The 12,528-nt window shown below is 43.6% G+C and overlaps 1 protein-coding gene across 4 annotated transcripts in view; it reads left to right on the top strand.

The window, feature by feature from the left end:
• The window catches only part of RBFOX1 (RNA binding fox-1 homolog 1), an 882,054-nt gene that overhangs the window by 139,542 nt on the left and 729,984 nt on the right, over positions 1-12,528 (top strand). For 2 of the 4 annotated variants that reach the window (XM_088656525.1, XM_088656524.1), the window contains exons 1-2: positions 3,864-4,141; positions 10,918-10,965. In XM_088656525.1, the coding sequence (XP_088512651.1) occupies positions 3,995-4,141; positions 10,918-10,965 (195 nt within the window). In that variant the 5' untranslated portion in view covers positions 3,864-3,994. Of the gene's footprint in view, positions 1-3,863; positions 4,142-10,917; positions 10,966-12,528 lie in introns of those variants that run through there. The other 2 variants (XM_088656526.1, XM_035132149.3) reach the window with 1 other exon arrangement.

Raw genomic sequence — 12,528 nt, 5'->3', positions numbered from 1 at the left:
TGCTTTGTGTGTCCATCCTCCCCGCCCCACCCTTTCTGGCCATTTACTGCCATTGTAGGTATTGCACAATCATCTACAATATGAAAGTAAAGGTGTTAACAACATATGTATGTGGGATTTCTTATTGTATGTGGGATTTCTTATTGCATATTACTTTCCCAGTTTCATGCCTAGACCAGGCATCCCCAAACTGCGGCCCTCCAGATGTTTTGGCCTACAACTCCCATGATCCCTAGCTAACAGGACCAGTGGTCAGGGAAGATGGAAATTGTAGTCCAAAACATATGGAGGGCTGAAGTTCGGGGATGCCTGGCCTAAACTGCTATATTGCAAAGAGCAGGTGCCTCTTCAAGAGACATTCCCACCAACACTGAACCTTGCGAACCCAAAGTCCTTCTCTTCTAAATACTGCATAGTTTGTCCGTGTGGTTTACTTGTATTGACATTGGTTTACATGTGTCCTTAGCATATGATGTCTGATGATACGCACTGTAAAGTTTATATTATTAGGGGATGGAATACATTTCGTTTAAGACTGAGAATCAGAGGTTTGCTTGTTGTTCATTGATGGGATGTGCCCTTTTCTTTTAATCTTGAAAGTTGCCCAAGAGTAAACAAACAAACAAACAAAAAACTCCACTAGTTCAGGATGCCCCAAGGGGTCTGAACTTCTGTTTCTCAAACCTCAAACTCCATTCAACTCTTAAGAGCCCTCAGTCGCTTGCTAATCTTCCCACCCTCCAGGAACACTACACGACCTCTTGATTCATTCAAGCAGAAAGAGAAATGTTGAAGTCACAGCAAGTGGGTGGGCAGCGATGGTAGTGATGATTGGTTGTTATGAGTCTTCCCGCAAGTGAATGTATGGTAGTAGATGTTGGAATGCCTTGTTACTATAATCTCTTGGATGCTTCTCATAGACACTTGCATTGGGCCATTGTTGGAACATGCAACAGTGGACTTGAATATTCCTCATCTTCTAGACCCAAATGCCTATTCTGAATCAATCCATAATAATCTTGTTCTTGCTTTCAGTCATCATTCTCAAAGTTTCCTCCTCCTTGCCTTAAACTGAACTGCCTCTCCATTTCTACTACGCAGTGCATAAAGATAAAAGCAGGGAGTACCTGAATTCTTGAGGCAAGCGCTTACCTAATTATCTAAGACCAAGACTGGAAACTTCTTAAAGGATGTCCACTTTATATGGTGGGGGCGGGGGGGGGGGAATGAGGAAGATAATTTCCCTCCAGATTTCTCTGAGAACTAGGGAAGCATATTCATGATTGACATTTCAAAAATTAAAAAAGAGTTTGACCTTCAGATGTGTAATATCTCGTCCCTTATCAATAATTGCTTCTAGGCAGTTTCTTTCATTGATTTCCATCACATATGAATTAATAAACTAAAATTGAAGGGGAAACCCCGTAAGGGTTAACTGCTTCTCTTAGAGAGAGAGAGAGAATTAGAAGACTAATCCTCTTTCTTAGGGGAGAAGTACCCATAAATAAAAAAGGGGACATTCATAGACTATGTGCAGGGTTCACTTATCTTATGCCGTCCAGTATGAGAGCAGAAATGCACTTCCATTATGGTAGCTGAGCACTCCATGCCCACAGTGTGTGTGTGAGAAGGGGGGGAATCTCAAAACACGGCTGCACTTTACCACACCAGCAGACACTACAGGCTTTAGGAGGCTTCTTTCCATGTTATGTCAAACAGATGTCTCTGGGTCATGATTTTCCACACCATTGGGAGACCTTCAAGAAATATTACTACCCAAATTGTCATCAGTACGGTGGGATTCGCATGTGTGGAGTGTTGAATGTGTTTGTGTGTCTTTTACATTGCAAGATCCTTTCACATTATAATTGTATTGTTCAAGTGGTTGAGCAAGGCACTATAAAGACAAGAGGAGCCCTGCTGGATCAGACAAAAGCAAGGTCCTTTTGCATAATAATAATAAATAAATAAATAAATAAATAAATAAATAAATATTTATACCCCGCCCACTCTGGATGGCTTACAACAGAAAAATGAAATAAAATAATCTATTAAACATTAAAAGCCTCCCTAAACAGGGCTGCTTACAGATGTCTTCTAAAAATCTGGTTGCTGTTTTTTTCTTTGACATCTGATGGGAGGGCATTCCACAGGGCGGGCGCCACCACCGAGAAGGCCCTCTGCCTGGTTCCCTGCAACTTGGCTTCTCGCAACGAGGGAACTGCCAGAAGGCCCTTGGAGCTGGACCTCAGTGTCCGGGCAGAACGATGGGGGTGGAGATGCTCCTTCAGGTATACGGGACCAAGGCCATTTAGGGCTTTAAAGGCATTATAATATTATTTTTCAAACAGTTGTGCAAGGTGATATAAACACAAGAAGAACCCGGCTAGACATGACAAAGGGCATGTCTGGTTCAGCATCCTGTTTCCTGCAGGGGCCAACCAGATGCCTATGGGAAGCTCCCAAGTGGGACATGAGCATACCACACCACCTTTCTTGCTTCTCAGCAGCAGGTATTCAGAGGTGTGCTACCCCTGACCCCGGAGAGAGGGTCCATTGTGATGACCAGTGAAGCCGTAGTCCAGGGATGGGGAACCTGTAGCCTTCCATAGGTTGCTGGACAGCAGAGCCAATAAGCCCTTAACATTGATGGGCGTTGAGAGACCAACAACATCTGAAGGTGCACAGATTTCCTGACATCTGGAAATAATATGTTACAATGCATGAGTTTTGTCAAATAATTTTTCAAATCACAAACACTAGGGGATGGTTTTAGAGTTGGAAACAGAGATTATTAGGAAGCTAAATTCTGCACTAAATATCTCATTCTGAATTACACCTCCACCAGTCTCAAATTGTGGCAGAAGTGTACTTATGCGAACAGATCCATCCATCTACCTACCTGAGGAAAGCATTATTTGAGACTTCAGGATTTCATTTACTCTACTAAAGGACAAAACAGGCAATGTGTTAAATGAATCAGATTTGCAAATCTGCAACGAATGGCGTTTTTGCACCTCCTTTCAGGATATCTGATAGTGAGGGCTGGTCTACCCAGGGACAGGGACAACAGGTAGATTTGGAACTCCCTTCCTCTAAACCAGGCATCCCCAGACTTCGGCCCTCCAGATGTTTTGGACTACAATTCCCATCTTCCCTGACCACTGGTCCTGTTAGCTAGGGATCATGGGAGTTGTAGGCCAAAACATCTGGAGGGCTGCAGTTTGGGGATGCCTGATCTAAACTGAAACACTTCACTCCTGGGAGATATGTGTGGCCGCCATTGATTCATCACCTGAGTGATGCACTCAGGCACGTTATTGGGTACAGCTTAAAACTTTTCCTTCCACTTGTTGACCACAGCCGTTGAGAATTAACCCTGCTCCTGTGTGCATTGCCCACATCCTTGTTTATATTTAATGTCCACATAAGATGTGGCATAATGTTGGAAATTGGCTTTCCTCTAATGCAATTGGTAAAGTTTGACCCACCACTGTAAAATACTTTCATTTTCTCCAACAGCACAACTTTGACCTGAAGTAATGACAATTCGGGGTGGGATGGGGGTGGGATTTTTAAATTGCACCGGTAGGTGAACTGCACAGATTTGTCAACAGGTTTTAAGGCCAAGAAGAGTATCAGTTTATGGCCATGCAGCTGTTGCACTAGTTTGTTTGGAACTGTGCCCCATTCTATAAATAAAAGAGAATCTGGTTTGCTGGCAAGAGAATCAGCACAGTAAAACTCTTATTGAGACCGCTTGTAACCTGTTCCAAGTATTCTGTTCCAGAAAATATTCTCGATGCAGCACGAGATTGGAACAATTTCTCTGAACTTGGGGTTGCATTTCTCCCACTTGGTCCAGTGCAACCTGTCCATGATCCACCCTGCTGCTGTGAAAGCCCCATTCAATTCTATGGGGCAGCACATCAGCTAAGGTTGTTTTCAGGGCTGTGCTTTGGCTCCCTTGTAGTGTCACACAGCTTGGTAGTTAATGGCTGCAAGAGAGAGGGCTGTGAACACCTGCGTGACAGCCCCTTGGTTCCTCCCAGTTGCTGGTGATAAGAGGCAGCTGCTAGTGGTCAGACAGGAGGAGGTGGAAGAAGAGAGCTTTCGGGGAGGATGCATCAGAATCCACCAGGTAAACAAATGAGGAAGCAGAGCATACCTCTCCAGTCCTTCAGCTCGTGATGTGGCCAGGCTTTTCCTCTCCAGCTGGCAATGAGAGTTGAAAGACTGAGTGAGAGAGAGGCACAGCCAATGTATGAAATGTTATTTCTTCCTCAGCTGATCTAAGGGAATTCCTGGCACTCAATCTACAGTATCTTGATTTCTGAGACAACCCCTCACCCGCAGTTGATGGAAACAATGATGTGTGTGAGAGAGTGGGGGGTGGGCATGACTTCTGCTGTTAATCTTTACGTTCATGCATTTAAAGTGGGAAAGAATTAGGAGCCTCTAAGGCTAATTGTGGATAAAATAGTGAAATAATTTCTTAAACAAATCAGCGATTACACACACCTAAATATGTACATATGCACACACACTATCCCTGGTGAATTAAGGTGCTACACCTGGAGAGACAGAAAGAAATATTTAAAAATCTCTTTTGATTGCTTCTGCTGCTGCGTTTTACCTCTTCTCCCCCTCCCATCTGCAAATAATTCCTTTGGTACTTTTGAACTCCTATGCCTTGGTAAGTTCTCCAACTCTCAGTTTGACAGGTGACCTCGCACCCTTTAGCTGTGAATAAATAGGAGTATTGCAGAAGTTCTGCAAGATAAGAAGCAACTCCGATAGCTTATTCCTGCTTGGGTCAATAAAGTTTGGATTTGTTGACCTCGGCTGCTCTCTCTTACTGAAGGGTTATCAGTCATGCAACCCAGTTAATGCAAACTTTGTAAAGGAAAAGTAATAAAATAAAATAAAATACATCCAGCTACTCACAGCTTGCTTCAATTGCAGCACCTGTTGGGCATTGCCCAAATGTATACAAAACAGGAAGTGTTCATCTTTGAGCCATGTTATTCTTCAACAAAATAAAAATGAAAAAAAGATAAAATTAATCCATTTTAATTGAATATAGTTATTTCCCAGTGGTAATCAACAGTAACTTTCTGATGACCCCAAGTCACTTACATTTTCAAAATGTACATGTCGAATCCGGTTATTGGTTTAAAACAGGCTCAACCTTGGCCCTCCAGATGTTTTGAGACTACAATTCCCATCATCCCTGACCACTGGGCCTGCTAGCTAGGGTTCATGGGAGTTGTAGGCCAAAAACACCTGGAGGGGTGGGGCTGAGGAAGCCTGGTTTAAAATAAAGCCTAGATAAGCCATAGGTTGATTTGTTTGCTTTTTAATAAAGAATTTTTCTTAACCAAGTTTAACAATTGAATGTTGTGTTGACAAAAATTATTTTGAGTATTATTTATTAGTTCAGAGGTACAACTATGCAAGTATGGGGTTTACAGTGCCCCCGAAGGTTTGGGAGCAGGGGAGGGGTGTCTAACAGACCCAGATGCTTTTCTCTTCCGACACAAAATGTCCTGCAAATACCCCGTTTCTCCGAAAATAAGACGTAGCCATAAAATAAGCCGTAGCAGGATTTTTAAGCATTCAAGGAATATAAGCCATACCCTGAAAATAAGACATAGTAATAGGCACAGCAGCAATGCCGGCCGCGGCAGGAGAAGGAGGAAAAAATAAGACATCCCCTGAAAATAAGCCATAGGAGGAAAAATATAAGACTGTGTATTATTTTCGGAGAAACACGGGTAGGAAATAATATAATTATAGCTATAGATAGGAAGCTGCCTTATAACAAGTCAGACCCTTGGTTCACCTAGCTCAATATTGTCTGCACTGACTAACAGTGGCTCCCTGTGGCTGCAATCAAGGGTTGCTGGTAAATGAAGGGGGGACCTTCTGCATACCAAACACATGCCCTCTCACTGAACTATTGCCCTTCCCCTTGCAGTAGTGTAGCAACAAATTCAGAGGTGCAGATTCCCTTCGTGATAGTCACAGCCACACACCCTTCTAAGATATATACAACATCCTGCAATTGTACAACAATAAGAATTAGGGGTGTCCTGCAACAATTAATACAGATCTGCATGTGCTGTTTTTAAGTTGTTCTGCTATTTACTGTACATGTTCATGGGCAAATGATTTGGAGTGCTCCAATATATTATTCTGAAGTGACTTCAGTTGTGTTTTCTGTGAAGTTCCATTGCACGTAACAGATCTTGCATACCATTCTCTTGAAAATGTAGTCCCTTGTATTTTCAGTGTTCTCAGCTTTGGAGCATACAGTGGCTAAAAAAACCCTCCCTTTTCATGCTGATTGGGCACAGAATCTCTGCTGCAGAAGCAGTAACGAGTCTTTAGCCCACTCCCCATGACCCTAGACCACTACACTACTGTCCCAGTGACAATATATATCAGGGAAGGGGACTTAAATATCACACCATGACAGCCAGGGCAATCCATTATTCCAAAGGTTCTTCCTGTTGAGAAAGGCAGGGCTAACACCCTTTGCAGCAGGGAGAGGGAGTGCTTTGAACACACAGCTAGTTGTATTTGCAAAATGGTTTGCTCTCCATCCTTTGCTCCATGTAATGCCAGGGGGAAAAACCTAACAATGTAACATTTGCTAATGGTCATTCCAGGAAGCATGCGGGCAACAGCAATGCCAAAGAGTGGCCTACAATATTTTCCTTATCCCTCCTCCCTTTTCATTTAACAGGGCAGGTTTACTCAGAAGTAATTGATTCACTTCAATGGTGCTCAATCCCAGGTACATGGATATAGCATTGCAGTCCTGGTCCTTTTTATCCAGTGCTTTATACAGAGCCTAGGGCTTGCCAATCAGAAGGTCAGCAGTTCGAATCCCTGCAACGGGGTGAGCTCCTGTTGTTTGGTCCCAGCTCCTGCCCACCTAGCAGTTCAAAAACATGTCAGGTGCAAGTAGATAAATAGGTACTGCTCTGGCGGGAAGGTAAACAGGGTTTCCGTGCGCTGCTCTGGTTCGTCAGAAGCAGCTTAGTCATGCTGGCCACATGACCTGGAAGCTGTACGTCGACTCCCTCGGCCAATAGAGCAAGATGGGCACTGTAACCCCAGAGTCGTCCGCGACTGGACCTAATGGTCAGGGGTACCTTTACCTTTACTAAACTACCTCCAGCAGTTGTCATTGGTGTGCACATTTTACAAAGAACATGGAGCTTTTTTCATATTTAAGGCCGGAGTTTTCAGAAAGACAGGGAATAAGGTTTCTAGGCTTTAGGGTGTAATTCACCAAGAACATTCATATAATCATGCATCTTCCCATTTATTTAATCTCTGATGTTCCTAGCAGGCTATGTTGGTAACAATACTTTTTTGGTTATTTATATATACATATATCTTAAAGAAAATCAGAATAGGAATAAGATTTTGTCATTGCAGAAACTTGTGCAATTTGATGTTTGATCTAATGCACCCAATTGTTTGATGCTGAAAAGGGAGCTGTTTTTTTGCAACCTGGTCCCTAAATAGGAAGAAATCCAGCTTGATTGTGTGGTTGTTTGCCTCCATCTGCTGGCCGTTCTTGATATTGTAGCCTGTACAAACTGCAGGTTGCCAAAATTTTGCCTAGACCAAAGAGAATAACGAGGGCAGTATTCTTGTAAGGTCCACCAGAGCTGACACCATCATCAACCCCCCCCCCCTTTAAAGAAAACACGAAACTTTTTTTCTCTGAAGAGAAGCGCCTATCGTCTTTACTTCCCAATATTACTTCTGACCCCCAGTAGAGCCCAGGGGCTTCCTACATCAATGAAGATGAAAACCGCTGCACCTGCTTCACTCGGCAGTTTTCTCCTTAATCCCACTTCCCATCCCTGCCTGGCCAGGGAAAGTTTGCAAGGCATTGGGGAAGTGACAGTGAAGACGATTGGTGGCACTCAGCAGACATGAGCCAGGTAAACCAACTGCAGCAACCACGACTATCTTGTGTGGGGGTGGGGGTGTAAGACCAGGGTTTTACACCTGGACCCCACACCAATATATTTTGCCTCTTGGGGCAAAAGAGGCCACCTTCATTCATAAGAGGCCACCTTCATTCCCATTCCAGCTGCAAATGTCATAGAATCATAGAATCATAGAGTTGGAAGAGACCACAAGGGCCATCCAGTCCAACCCCCTGTCGAGCAGGAAACACCATCAAAGCATTCTTGACATACGGCTGTCAAGCCTCTGCTTAAAGACCTCCAAAGGAGGAGACTCCACCACACTTTGTCAGTTGAGTTTTATTTCAACCTTGGGAACAGAGGTGCATACTTCACTGTATCTGAGAGCAGCAGGCTAGCTTGGACAGTTTAGGACATGCAGCACACACAGCTCTGTTCTCTAACATTTCTCCATTGCGCCCTGCCCTCACAACAGCTGCTGTTGGTTTGCATCACCAAGTGTGAAACTAGGTGCTTCTAAGGAGGGTCTTGCCACTCCCATAGCCCGGAGAAAGGGGCTACTGGGTTGCCATGGGGCTCAGAAGCTGGAGAAACTCTGTCACCAGCCCACCAAGGGCACTTGTATTGGTGGACCTCTTGTGGTCTACAGCAGCTGCTGTAGTGAATCCAGTATAGAACACAGCAAGCCAGAAGTAATGGGGGGGGGGGAGACTCACTGTTTTGGCACTTTGTGGGATGGTGGGGATTTGCTACCTGCAGAAAAGTGTGTGAGGCCCGACCAAGAATCTCAGTAAAGTTGGAGTGACAGCAGTCTTGCTGGTCTTGTGGTCAACCGGGGTCTATGTTTGGGCTTATCCCTCTCTCCAGTGGCTTTCCCCATGTGCAAATAATGTTTGCACATCTTCCCATAGTAGATGATATTTGAAAGCCCCCCTATGAAGGGTGTCTATGTGCTCCTAAACCATCCCTATAGTGTTGACAAACGCTGTTGTTTTCCGCCAGGCACCTGCAAAGTTGGCCTTGTGTATTGTTTGGAGAGAGGGCGGGGAGAAGAATAGCAATGAATGTTCAGTAAATTAACTGTGACATGAGCATATTGAATTAGCTTGGAAAGATGGCAGGTGTTTTTCATAAAGCAGATGGCTTTCTTTTTGTTTGGTGGTACAGTTGGCAGAGGGGAATAGAATATTGGTGTTCATTGATGTGCTGCCCATCCTTTCCCCTTACATCAAGGGATCCCACCACTTTCATTTTTAAATGAGATCATAGATAATGGCTGCATTTTGTGAGCTATCAGAAACTTTTCTACTCTGTAATGACCATGGCTTAGGGCAGGGATGTGGAACCTGGTGCTAGACTACAGCTCCTATCATCCCTGACAGCTGGCAATGCTGGCTGGGGTTCATGGGTGATGGAGCCCCACAACACCTGCATGGCCACAAATTCCCCATCCCTGGTTTACAGGGTCTAATTAACTCATAGAGCTCTGCATCCCCCAGAAGCCCTGCTCCCCCAATTTTGAATAGATTAATACCCCTTTGAGGAGGAGGTTTGAACTTTTTTGAACTGGCAGTGGTTTATTTTTGCATCTGAACTCAAAGGTGATGGTTTAACACAGGCATCCCCAAACTGTGGCCTACAACTCCCATGATCCCTAGCTAACAGTCCCAGTGGTCAGGGATGATGGGAATTATAGTCCAAAACATCTGGAGGGCCGAAGTTTGGGGATGCCTGGTTTAACATAACATTGGTTTAGTGAAACAAGCCCGGGTTGTAAATCATTTGTTTCTTTAAGCCAGAATGAGGAACCTGCTCTGCACAGTCCAATGATCACATTTCTTAGTGGGCAAGCTTTCTGGGGCCCACAGCCAGTTTTGAGTGGGGGGAAGGGTGTGACTCTTGGTAAAGTAGGCTACAATCCCCCAAAGTGGGTGGCTTCCTCATACATGAAAGCAAGAGCCATGATCAAAGTCCAAGTACACATTTGAGCCAATTCTATTCCCACCAAGCACAAAATAAACATAGGGCAGGCTGTGGAGCAGTGCCAGTGATGGTTGTAGCCTGGGGAGGAGGCATGGCTTACGCAGACTCTTGAGGGCCACATACTAAGGCATGGAGGGCCATATTTTCCAACTCCACTTTAAACCATAGCTTAGCTAAACCACAGTTCTATGTTGAGCTGGATGTAATGAGTGAAAACTTAAAAGAGAAGCAAAGGCTTCCCAAATATTCCTTGACCCTGTGCTGGAAGGCTCACAAGGCTGGGGTAGGGTCCTTTGTGTATCATTGAATAATGTTTAATGTTAATGTTTAATGTTATATCTGAATGTGCCTTTCTCTGAGGGATGTTCATTCATTTGCATGGTTCAGGCATGGTTAATGAGACAATGATGTCTTCCCCATATTGATCAGGGGACTTATTTTCCAAGTTTGTTTTAATGTGAGTTCAATCTCTGCTCAGTCACAGACCCTGATAAAGCAGGGCAATCAACAATATGTGAGGTCTTCTACTTTGGTTCAAGTGAGCAAAAGTCCCCTTCATACCTTCCCCAATCCACATGGGATAAGTTCAAAGCTCACAGCAGGTCAAGCAATTATTATGGTAATGCTTGCATGTTCAGGTAGAGCAAGAAACACATTGACATTATTCTGATGTAACACCAAACTGTGGTTTGCCCTTTCTTCTTCTGTTGGGTTCAGCTTGGTTACAGCATCCTGCACATCTCATTACAGTCAAGTTCACTTGAGGTCATTTCAAATGAATATGTGAAAGTCTGATATTTTTGTATCTATAAAATATTTAATATGATAAGTTAATGTGGTTGTGGGGGGAGGAAGTGGGAAAAAGGAGAACCTTGAACTTCAGATTAAACCATCATTTTATTTTTAGGTTTTCAGTCATTGTTGTTTCGGAGAGAGAGAGCTCCCCCCACCCTTACTAGTTGTTTCTTAACTTTTTCAGGATACTAAAGTGGAGTGCAGCTCTTGTGTAGAAACAGAGGACAGAAAAGTAAGTCCTTCATTTTGATATATTGTCCTTTCTCTGGTATATATTTTTGTCACAGCTTACTGGATATAGATGGCACTTCTAATATGGACATAATTATGTGCATTGGATATAATTCAAAGGGAAGTTTCACAATGTGATTATGGAAAGAGAGAGAGAGGTTTTTCATTGTGTTTTGAACCTTGCTTCTTTTGAAATGCTTATGACATAAAGTCACTTCATTGATAGCAAACATAATGTTCACAATCTTTTCACCATGGTTAGGAGATGAGTAGCAGTCTCTCAGATCTTCCCTTCTTCCTATTACCCTTTCATGTGTAGATTTCCCAGCTATAGTGCAATGTTGCATACACATTGATGATAATGTTAACCATGATTAGTTTCAAACCTGCTTCTGGCTTTGCTTGTGAACTATGGCAGGCCGGGGGGGGGGGTACAGTGCCGCCATGGTTAAACCCGGAAAATGAAAGCGAGGTGGAGAGATGATGTGAAGGGAAACAGAGTGATTGTGCCACATGAGTGAAAAAGAGTGGGTGTGCTCACCTGTGGGTCCCTCCTATTTGCTAACCTTGGTTAGAAACACTGGACCACTGCATTTGAGCTGCACCTAGCCCCAGCTCCAGATCTGAAGGTATCCTCAATCAACTGGCCTCCGGTGGGTCTTACTTGGTGGGCACTAATGGCAACTATGAAAAGAGCAGCATGGCTCCAATTAAGTGGAGGGTGGCAGCATTAATATTTCCAGCAGTGCCCTGCAGTAATCTTGATGTAACAACACCACAAGGTATTCTGAAGAATTTAACTGGAGCTCTTCAGTTCTGATTCTGAATGCTGGCTACTGGAGTGGTGGTGGGAAGCAAAGCATAGACTGGTCTAATTGTAGAGTTGGAAGGAACTGCAGAAAACAAATGATGGTGAGACTAGAGTAGGCATCAGGGGTGGACTTCCCCAACTTCCTGGGCCTGCGCTGCTGTCCAAGGAAGTGATGCAGTGAACACAAATCGTGAACTGCACCAGTATGTTACAATAGGCATATGTTTAAATATCTGTGAGACGGGGGGGGAAAAAACATTTCTAAAACTTTATTTGATTTCCCTGACTGATCCTTGAGTATCAAATTTGTGCTTTGAAATTGCAGCAAAACTGTTGTCACTAAAAGTAGCTTCCATGCATCGTTACCTAAACTTTGATTTTTACACACACACACACACACACACACACACAAACACACACACACACAGTACAATATTGTTGTTCCAATATTTAAATTCCTTCAGGATGTTTCTTACTTTGCATAACTGTTGGGCTTATACTTAAAAGTATTAGAAGCTGCTGAACATATCTAAAATATGTTCAGTGGGCTTGAAGGAGATACCACCTTGGCACGCTTCAAACTCATATTGCACATCTGAAACATTTGTAGCAGAAAGAAAAAGGTTTTGAATGGCACCTGAAGGAAAGAATATGAAGAAAAGCACTTTCTGTTTTGATGATTTCCTAAGTTTGTCAATCAAGTCCCCATAACAGCAATATATTATGAGCAATTTAAAAAGCCCCACATCCCTG

This window comes from Zootoca vivipara, chromosome 13 (genome assembly GCF_965207765.1).
Source record: "Zootoca vivipara chromosome 13, rZooViv2.hap1.1, whole genome shotgun sequence".
Lineage (NCBI taxonomy): Eukaryota > Metazoa > Chordata > Lepidosauria > Squamata > Lacertidae > Zootoca > Zootoca vivipara.
The sequence above is the reverse complement of the archived record's forward strand: the minus strand, read 5'-3'. Positions and strand labels throughout refer to the sequence as shown.